The sequence below is a fragment of the Mercurialis annua genome, linkage group LG1-X (genome assembly GCF_937616625.2).
Source record: "Mercurialis annua linkage group LG1-X, ddMerAnnu1.2, whole genome shotgun sequence".
In the NCBI taxonomy this organism is placed as follows: Eukaryota; Viridiplantae; Streptophyta; class Magnoliopsida; order Malpighiales; family Euphorbiaceae; genus Mercurialis; species Mercurialis annua.
Genome location: NC_065570.1, coordinates 52,158,496 through 52,168,918, shown reverse-complemented (window position 1 = coordinate 52,168,918; position 10,423 = coordinate 52,158,496). Strand labels below are relative to the sequence as shown.

At 32.5% G+C, this 10,423-nt stretch overlaps 2 protein-coding genes across 2 annotated transcripts; both read left to right on the top strand.

The window, feature by feature from the left end:
• Window positions 1-719: 719 nt before the first annotated feature.
• On the top strand, window positions 720-3,513 carry LOC126665368 (7-deoxyloganetin glucosyltransferase-like). The gene is made up of 2 exons (XM_050358145.2): window positions 720-2,209; window positions 2,514-3,513. Exons 1-2 carry the CDS (start codon window positions 1,702-1,704, stop codon window positions 3,449-3,451), a joined length of 1,446 nt encoding a protein of 481 aa, XP_050214102.1. The 5' UTR covers window positions 720-1,701; the 3' UTR covers window positions 3,452-3,513.
• A 2,277-nt stretch (window positions 3,514-5,790) lies between these two features.
• LOC126665706 (tRNA (guanine(37)-N1)-methyltransferase 1) lies at window positions 5,791-10,064 on the top strand. The gene is made up of 11 exons (XM_050358583.2): window positions 5,791-6,116; window positions 6,199-6,296; window positions 6,443-6,547; window positions 7,024-7,086; window positions 7,320-7,393; window positions 7,652-8,162; window positions 8,237-8,356; window positions 8,498-8,656; window positions 9,167-9,273; window positions 9,440-9,514; window positions 9,636-10,064. The coding sequence occupies exons 1-11, from the start codon at window positions 6,007-6,009 to the stop codon at window positions 9,753-9,755; spliced, it is 1,542 nt and encodes a 513-aa protein (XP_050214540.1). The 5' UTR covers window positions 5,791-6,006; the 3' UTR covers window positions 9,756-10,064.
• The last annotated feature ends 359 nt before the right edge of the window (window positions 10,065-10,423 follow it).

Sequence of the window (10,423 nt, the reverse complement as noted above, 5' to 3'; positions counted from 1 at the left end):
AATAATAAGAATATCAATAATTTAATGAACTTTTATAAAATTCAGGGACCAAGTCAACTTTTTTTAAGACTGTTAGGGATAGGGGTTTCTATCTTGAAATTTTTAGAAAGGATGAGGTTTGTCTTGTACCAAAATTATCATAGGGTTTAACATTATCTAGGTTGGAGGTTATTAGTAGTTTATCCTAAAAATTTAAATAAAAGACAGGAAAAATAAGATATAATTAGAAGAGAGGATCATGAAGTGAATTTGCATATATATTGAAAAATTATTTGATAGACTTAGTCTACTACGTTATCCGTAAATTGAGCTAATCACATTATAACACGTCATTAAAATGATAATAAAACTTACTCATTTTTGTTAGTATTTTTCAAATTGCATTCCTCATTTGATAAGAAACGCAATGCCGGTGGATCTAGTGTTACAAAGTAGACCATTGTTTTGGATCATCTTGGTTCCATTTATCGAACAATGTCTTCTACTGGTTGGATTCAAGTTTTTGTTTTACTCTAATATCCCTTCTTTTGAAACACTAACGAGAGACTTGTTTACATTGGTTTTAATAAATGATTAAATCTGAGATCTTAATTAGAATTGGTCATCTAAATCTACTTTTATAATTAATTAATAAAATAAATACTCACCTCAAGTGTTCAAACCTCTAAATTTCTTTAAAATATAAGTTTCTTCTTCATTCAAGACGAAATTAAATAAAATACGAAAACTGATTTTAAATTTTGTTTTTTTTCTACTCTTTATAATTAGTTGAAAACTGAAAATGATTTAGATGATAAAAGAGAAGAAGTGTAGAGTTTTCATATACCTGGACATCTACTTTTATTTAGTTATTTACTTTTTTTTAGGGTTAAATAAGATTTTTATTGGAAATCTAAAATAGTTATATTTGTGAGAAACTGAGAAAAGTGATAGAACCACTCCTGATGACCTGAAATGGAACCACTCTTATTTAGTTATTTACTTAAACATGCATACATACATATTTTTTATTTAATTGTTTTTTTCTACATACTATAACATGATAGTGTAAAAGCTTAAAACTTTTTATCGTTTAATTTCTAAGTAACATTTTAGGTTAGATTTGCACTTTAATTTACATTATGTTAATTTTTCAAATAAATTACTAATTTTTAACACATTTTACAAAACAATTATAAGAAAAATAAATAAGAAAAAAATGGATATAAATTTGTATTACTTTTTTTTTTTGGTAAGCCCATCCGGTTTCTAAGGCTTCGCCCTGACTAATCCGGATCCGACCCGCGTCGCGCACCTGGCATGGTGGGTGAGTCTGCCAGTGGGAATTTTCTGCATTCACAAGGACTCGAACCCGAGACCTTGCTTAAGCGATATCAAGCCGCTTACCACTTGGACCAACCCCCATTGGTTAAATTTGTATTACTTTAAATGTGCGTACAACACAAAATATTTCATAATGAAACAATATTTGTTGTTTGTTTGGACTAAGTCAGCACAAATTATAGTGAAAAGAAAGAGAAAAGACCTTGAAAAGTTCCAAAAGTGAGAACAACAATATAATTCAAGCAAATAAACATATTCCAAGAGTTGTCACCTTTATGCTTAATAGTTAATACTCATTATAAGTATGACTAAGTTCTCGTCTTGCACCATAACACAATCATACACAGAAAACAAAAAATAAAGGAAAAGAAAGTAGAAATGGCAGTAATTAGCAAGCCTCATGTAGTTTGCATTCCATTCCCACTTCAAGGCCACATTATTCCAATGCTCAAGTTTGCAAAACTACTTCATTCCAAAGGTTTTCATGTCACCTTCGTCAACACTGAGTTTAACCATGACCGCATTCTTGACTCGAGAGGTCCTAATTCGTTAAACGGCTTGCCTGATTTCCGTTTTGCAACTATACCTCTTCAGCACCCACCTTCCAATTCTCACACTAGTTTAGCCTTGAATTTGCATGCCCTGCGTGAGACTTGTCGAAAGGATTTCTTGAGTTTGTTTCGTCATCTTGTTGCTGAGCTCAACGACGAAGGATCCAATCCTCGTGTTACATGCATGCTCTCGGATGCTATTTTGAATCATAGTCTGACTCTTTCTGAAGAGCTTCAGATTCCTAATGTGTTGCTTTGGAATATGGGAGCTTCTGGATTTATGAGCTTTAAACATTCTCGTGATCAAATCAAACAATGTATTGCTTTTCTCAAAGGTACAACTTTAAATTTCTCCCAAATCGGCTTGCGTTTTGTTTGGTTTATTTTTTTTATTTCTTCCATCTCAAATTAATAGATATATTCAATTTTTTTCCTCCAAAATTATAACTTTATTATATAATTGTCAAATTTACTCACATTATGAATTATTATGGAAAGACAACTGGAATCACGAAAAAACAAAACTTACTGCTACATTAAATAAGAGCAAGTGTTGTCTTTTTATAAATTAGTTCATTTTATCAGAAAAATCTATAATTTTTTTTTTATATTTATCCTAAAATACCTATCAATTTGCAGATCCTAGTAGTGAAACAGGTATGGAGAAGAATTTGGAGAGCATGATGGAATGGATTCCAGGAATGAAAGGAGCTAAACTGAGGGACCTTTCCAAGTTGATCAAAACGAAAGAACAAGTAAACTCCGTCGAAGATTCAACTGAAAGTGACATCGGAAGAGCTTCGAAAGCATCGGCTGTTATATTTCACACATTTGATGCTCTTGAATCTGAAACTTTAAAAGACCTCTCTCTATTCTTTAAAAAGGTATTCAGCATAGGTCCTCTACAATTACTTCTGGACCAAATTCCTGAAGAACAATACAATTCCATAGAATGCAATCTGTGGAATGAAGAGGCAGAATGCATCAAATGGCTTCATTCCAAAGAACCCAATTCGGTTATTTACGTAAATTTTGGAAGCACTACGGTTATGACAGCTGAACAGGTAGTCGAGCTTGCTTGGGGACTTGCAAACAGTAACCATAACTTCCTGTGGATAACAAGGCCAGACTTAATAATGGGAGAATCAGCAATTCTGCCGCCTGAATTCCTGGTTGAAACTAAAGAAAGAGGTTTTATAGCAAGCTGGTGTCCGCAAGAGGAAATTCTGAACCACCCATCAACGGCGGGATTCATGACTCACTGCGGATGGAATTCAATTCTGGAAACTATCTCGTCAGGAACTCCCATCATCGGCTGGCCTTTCTTTGGAGAGCATTTTGTTAACAGCAGAAAAAGCTGCAATGAATGGGGAATTGGTACGGAATTGGGCACCAATTTTGAAAGAGAAGATGTAGAGAAGCTTGTCAAGGAATTGATGGAGGAAGAGAAAGGGAAAAAGATGAAGGAAAAGGCCATGGAATGGAAGAAATTAGCAGAAGAGTGTGTGAATAGTAATGGGTCATCTTCATTCAACTTCAACAACCTCGTTAATGAAGTGCTGCTGTCAAAGAATTGAATTTCTTTGATGGAAAGAGGTTTATTTCTTTTGTAATGATATTTTATTATTTGTTTCTTTCTTTAATTTATTATCTTGTTTTTTTTTTAATGGAATTTATTATCTTGTTAGAGTTATAAACTATGTACTATTTCATTCAAAATGTTATATGTCAGCAATACGCCAATTTGGCTTCTATAATTATAATACTGTTTTTTTTTTTTGAAATAAAAACTTCTATTAATCAAAAGCTGATTGATCAGCCAGTACATAGAATTTGATAATCGAAGGGACATACCCCAACCAATTAGGTAAACTAAAATAGTCATATGCTACCACATGAGATTTTCTATCATAATTAAAACAACATATATGCATCTCAATTAAGTTAAAGTAGTCATGTGCTATCAAACTGATAATATTACAAAGCAAAGAGTTGTTGTTGAAGGCATCCATTACAACCTTTAAAATAAAGGGAATTAGATTAGCTTCGCTTGCCATGATAATACTAACTTTAATCGCACGACTGCTACAACTAGCAGCTATAACTTCATCATTAGAGCCCCTAATCACATCTTCAGTGACATATCTCTTCTCTTGAACATTAAAGACATCATCTATACTGACGCAAAACATACCGATATTTGGTGAAATCCGTCGTAAGATGGTGGCTCTAATTGTTTTAGAAATCCAAATCGCTTGCATCGCAAAAAACAATTTCACCTACAACGATGAAAAAAACTATTCTTAATTTCGATTAGAATAGATCTAATAAAATTAAGATACTAAGATAGAAAATAATTTCTAGATCCAGACCAAAATTGGCTAAGAAAGAAATTTTATTCAAAATTAAAGACAAAAACTATGGAAAAATGCTAAAAAACTGAATTTGACAGATTGGGGAGGTGGTTTTTGGCCAAGAATGGCCAAAAACCACCTCCCAAATGAACAAAAAGGTAAAACTTAATAGGGTTTGATAGGTTTCTCAAAAGAGAGACGTGGGTTATAGAAGAATTGTTTTCTTATAATACTGTTTTTTGTTCTTATGATTCGTTATAATGTTTTAGGTAAAATCACAAAATGGACTAAAACGTCTAAAATTTTCAAAAATACATTTAAAAAAAATATATTTTTACTCAGCATTTAAATAGTTTCTACTTTATTTATTCTGTATCTGAGATATCTATCGAAGATCTATTTTTAAGGTATCATATATATATCTACAGTATATTTTCTTTGTGGGTGAATGTAATATTATAACTCTAATATGTATAACATTTGTGCTCACTCAGAACAATACATGTATTTCGCTAGGAAAATCATTTTTCTAATAAAAAAAAAATCTTATACCCTACTTCTCGAAAAATGAAAAACATAATTTGAACTAAGCAAAAAGTTATTACTACTTCTCTAGAAGTTGTATTTTCCTAATCTACTTACTTCCAGCTAAACGAGACCTATTTTTATTTAAAAGGTCCTTAAGGACTTTAATTATATCGCGATTTCTTTTTTAGACTCTAAATCACCTTTATCAAATTCCGTCCAAATAAGGACCTCACTACTATAATTCTGTCATTTAGCGACGGATTTTTCCGTCTCGATGCTAAATTATTTAGCGATGGAAACAAAATTTAGTGACAGATTTTAGTTATTCAAATCTGTCGCTATATTTTAAAATTTAAAAAAAATAAAAAAGTACTTTTTAATTAAATTGTAAAATGAATTATTATTTAATCTGTCACCTATCGTCGCTCGGATACCCGCGATAGTTCACCCGCGTATTTTTCTTGCTTGTTTTTTGAGCAAATTATTGTGACACCTTCATATTTGACATAATTCACAGTTTAATCTTTTTTGTTTGAAAATCAAACAATATAGCCATTCGCTTTTGTCTCTGTCAACGATTTAGTCTTTCCGTCCATTTTTGGTGTTAGCCAACGAAGTCAACGAAACTATATGATCCTCCATTTTTATTGTTTTTAACGACTCGATCTCTCATTTTTGTTTGTCAATTCCATTCCTCATATTTGAAAAGTAATTTACTTTCAAATCTTTTAACTTCGACTGACACCAAAAATAGACGGAGAGATTAAATTGTTGACGGAAATAAAAGTGAGGGTCACATCGGTTAATTTTCAAATAGAAGAGACGAAAGTGTGAATTATGTCAAATGTGAAGGATCTCGTAGTAATTTGCTCTTGTTTTTTTATAAAAAACTTATTGCACGTTATTATTATGGCATTATCTGTGCTACAAACCAATATAGAAAAGTTAACGATGAAAAACAATTAAAAGACTTCTATTCTATGGGAAAAGATCATTAGTTTTACTCAACTCTGTTGTTCTCACTCAACTCTGTGTCCCAATTAATTAGCCGACAAAACGACAACGTTTTTAGTGAAAAAACCTGCCCATTTTTTTTATTAATTTTGAAAGTAAAATACCTGCCGATTTAAAAATTTAAAAATTCAATATTTAGGGTTTATTTGTGGAGTTTTAGAGCTGAAGTCGAGGGTACTATTCTGGTAAATCAAATTTTAAAAAATCATTATTGTTTCTCCTTTAATAAATCTACGATGGATTCAAATTCAATGTTGGACGAGAGTAAATTTGATGTGCAATTGAAGCTATATGCATTGAGAATCCCTCGTGAACTCTGCAGCAAAGCCACTCGCTCACTTAATGGGTACGTCTTTTAGCTTTATTACACCTAATTCCCAATATTTTAAGTTGAATTACTTATAACTTTTGTTTTGATACACGCACAGATATGTACTTGATAAACCCCGCGTTAAACCTATTATTGAAGATCCTAATTGCGAAAAGAACCGTTATTTGATATTATCTGAACGTGTTCAAAATAATGGTTAGTGAGAGTTTATTTATTTTTAAATTCTGGTTAATGAAGTATTATAGATTGTTGCATTATGAAATTTATTTATAATAGTAATATAGTGAGTTTGTGAATTTTTATCAGTTTTTAATTGTAAGTTTACTGGTGATGTGGCACAGATTTGAGTGATGTTCCAGCTGAAAAACTTGATGAATTAAAAAAAGTATGCAAGATTGAAGTAGTTCCTTATTCAATCACACTTGGATATTCCTACTGGACTGCAGGTTAGTTGGCAGTGTTTCTTTTATGCATATTTGCAGGTTATATTAAGATTAATTTTGGTACTAAACATTTACGTAAGTGTCGCTATTTTTTCTACTAAACATTTCGATTATGCATTTAAGAAAATGTTGATCAATATTTATATGAAGCAATGCTTCACGTGCATACTTTTTGGTTGTTCGAGTTGCTACTAAATCTTTTGGGCAGCAAATACTATAGTTTAACCACATTGATTTATAGATAGCATCATATATGGAAGATTGGCATGCTATACTTTTCCTGCAATTCCTGCATCAGGTGCTCCAGTGACTGTCTGTACGCAGTCATATATCAATTTCTTATGATTTTCGGAATAATACTTGAATATTATCATACTCCATGGACTAGTCTTAGATGCTTGTTAACCTTTTTTCAAGAGCTCTATCTGAGTCAAATTTGCTCGCTGACAAATGACTTTTGGCTACTTTTTTGATTGCAGATCACATATTGAAGCAGATCCTGCCTCCTGGAGTTGAGGTCCCTTCATCTTTCGAAACAATAGTTAAGTCATGAGTGTAACTATTTATGCTGTATTCATTCTCAGTTTCCATGCATATGGACTTTCTTTCTAAGCATAAATTAGCAAAAGAGTCTTGCAATTTTTATGTTTGTTAATTCTAATATAATATGGCTATTACTCGCACCATGTACATTATGAATTTATGAGCATGATCAAATGCTAGTTTGAGATCTCAGCATTGATGAGTGAATCGTTTTTTTTTGTTCTTCCTGCAGGTCATGTTGCCCATCTGAATATACATGATGAATTGCTTCCTTACAAGGATGTCATTGCTAAGGTTATTTATGATGTAAGTTTTCATCAACTATGGCCATTATCGCCAAATTCTCTTAGGGTGTCTCTCCTTATTTTATGTACCCTTTCGTCAATAGTCATGTATCAATTTGTGTTTGTGAGGTAAATCATAATAGACTTTTCAGTTTTTGAATGCTTATCATCACTATTTCACGTTCTTTATATTTTAATATCCTTCACTTTAAATTATGATTTAATAATGTTTCTTTTGTTAAAAAAAAAGGTTCTTACATGTTTTTACTTGTATTGGTAGAAAAATTATCCCAGGATCAAAACTGTTGTTAATAAAGTTGGAACAATTACAAATGAGTTTCGAGTGCCAAAGTTTGAAGTATTGGCCGGAGAAAATGATTTTATCACAGAAGTGAAGCAATATGGGGCTACATTCAAGCTTGATTATGGTTTGGTTTACTGGAATTCAAGGTTGGAACATGAACATATAAGGCTGGTTTCTCAATTTAAACCTGGTGAAACAATATGTGATATGTTTGCTGGTATTGGTCCTTTTGCAATTCCAGCAGCACAGAAAGGATGTGTTGTTTATGCAAATGATTTGAATCCAGATAGTTTTCAATATTTGAAGATCAATGCAAAACTCAATAAGGTTGATAATCTTGTTTTTGCACACAACATGGATGCTAGAAAATTTATTTCCCATGTGATGACAGCACCGTCTTGTGAAAGTCATTTAGAATCTGATGCTTCAACTCTTAAAGCATGCGGGATTCAGAGGATACATGCCAATGAGGAAACAGAGGTTGCAGGTAATTTTATTGTTGAATCTACTTTCTGTCTATTAACATATAGTTTTTAAATTGATCTTCTATTTTTCGTGCAGCCGCGGTGACGGAAGCACCTCATGAGATTGCAAGTGATCACATGCTTGCACAAGATCAATGTAGGCAGGCAGATGCGCCTGTAGCTGCATTTAAAAGGCCTTCAAATTGCAGCCAGGAAGGTACAATTTTCATCAAAATGAGAAATTTGTGACCTTAAAAATAAATGTTTCAGCATTTTGAATGGAACTGGATGGATAAACAATGATTTTTGTCGGTCAATTTTCTAGAGTACATAAATTCTCAATTCATTTTATGAACAGAAACTGAAAACGCCCATGATGCTGCTATGTCCTCTACTTCTAAGAAAAAAGGGAGTGCAAATAAGAAGATGAGAGTCACTGAGTTGGCAAATACTAGGCCTTGGGAGCATGTCGATCATGTGATAATGAACCTTCCTGCTTCTGCTTTGCAATTTCTAGGTATGATTGAGACCAACCTCTATATCCTTTATAGGTGGATACTTCTATGTCCTTGTACATTTGACTGTCAATTTTCTAGTCTTTAGCACCAATAACATCCTTTCATCTGATTTGCCTCGCCTTTTTTCTCCCATCTAAATTGTTTTTACAAGGAAAATCTCAACGCCCTCGACTTATCTAGACTGAGCCAGAAGTCTTATTTTAGTTGCTGACTTTGCTCATTTCTCTGATGTATATAATTCAGTGTAGCATTTTTTCGTACAATGTCAAAATGTCTTTTTATTGTCACTCCAGTCAGCATCTTTTTCATCTACTGAGGTGGATCTCTTGCTGATCCAATGTATTACATTGCATCTTTAGCTTGGTAGGCAAACTTACTTTTAATTGTTACTTTCCTCTCATTTTGTTTCAAAACTGTTTTTTAGACATTTTTGCCACCATTTTTACATCCTGTTTTGTTTTGTATCTGTTAATAAACGAATACTAACTCTTTCAATTTCCATTCCTCAGATTCTTTTAGGGGCATTAGTCAAAGGGAATATTGGAAGGGAAGTCTTCCCTGGATTCACTGCTATTGCTTTATACGGGCAACTGAAACCCAAGAATCTATTATCTCGGTAAATTTGTTGTTTCCTTCCTTTTTTATTTTTTGAATTTGTTTCTCAGGCAATGTAAGTTGATTCCGGTGAATTGGTCGTGTAGCCTCCTAAAATATATTCAATAACTACCCTATTGCAGAAACTGATTCTCTTAATGTTCCACTTTTATATTTTTTGTTTGCAGGAGGCATCGTCTACAATAGGTGCCCCTATCCAAGATCCTGTTTTTCATAGGGTTAGGGATGTTGCTCCGAATAAGGTATATACTACTTAAATTGACGGTTGCTTACAACAGCAATTTTGTTTTTTTGTACATTTTTATATCTGCTTAGGGATACATTTAATTATGCAAACTTAAGGCTTTTATTTATATCATGCAGGCAATGTTTTGCTTAAGCTTTAGGTTTCCGGAAAAATGTTTGAAAGATGCTGCGGGTAGCCATCAATCTACTAATGGAGATTTAGAATTAGTCACAACTTATGTGAATGATTATTTCTAGGCCGGACTTTTATCGATCTATTTGTTTAGTTTATTTGTTTAGTTCTTCGGCGAACTTAGTTCCTTTTACTTGAAACATAAGTAGAAGCGTGAAGGAAAAGCTTAGCAGCAGAGAGCCAGAGACACAAACAAATGTAATGTAAGGTACAATTTTATTTTTGATTGAATTTTGTCCTTAATTCAATGTAAATTAACACTTGTAACATTTGAGCGATTTTTGATCATTCTCTACATGATCATTAAGCAGTAGGATATTTTGGATTTATACTACTTATATTTGTCTTTTATGAAATGATCTACAGTTTATTAATTTTGGGTCAATTTACTCTATAATTTGATGGTCTTGATAATTAAGGGGTGTGAACTGATCCAATATTAACGAACAGTTAGTTTTGTCATAAAATTCAAGTTTGGAAATTTTTGATAATTTTGAGGGGTTAAGTGATCCTTGTTTGAATTTTAATCTTAAAAGTTCCTTTCCCTGCGAATGTGATTTTTGGGGAAAATAAACTAGTGCTGATTTCATGAGCGGCCACAATGCGTGATTTTGAAATCCTTTAACTCACTGAAAGAGCAATTGCAAATAAATAGAGACAATGAGAGCGAAACCCGTTGATTTAAGGTGGAAAGGTTGCACTTATACAACATTCTTTTCTGAAAATTAAAAGT

What these genes read in the sequence shown, in the direction of transcription:
- LOC126665706 (XM_050358583.2), top strand. Translation starts at nt 6,007, where the DNA reads ATGGATTCAAATTCAATGTTGGACGAGAGTAAATTTGATGTGCAATTG. An exon ending in ATATTCCTACTGGACTGCAG is followed by an intron (nt 6,548 to 7,023) that starts GTTAGTTGGCAG and finishes TTTTGATTGCAG; the next exon opens with ATCACATATTGAAGCAGATC. An exon ending in TTCATCTTTCGAAACAATAG is followed by an intron (nt 7,087 to 7,319) that starts TTAAGTCATGAG and finishes TTCTTCCTGCAG; the next exon opens with GTCATGTTGCCCATCTGAAT.
- LOC126665368 (XM_050358145.2), top strand. Translation starts at nt 1,702, where the DNA reads ATGGCAGTAATTAGCAAGCCTCATGTAGTTTGCATTCCATTCCCACTT. An exon ending in ATGTATTGCTTTTCTCAAAG is followed by an intron (nt 2,210 to 2,513) that starts GTACAACTTTAA and finishes ATCAATTTGCAG; the next exon opens with ATCCTAGTAGTGAAACAGGT.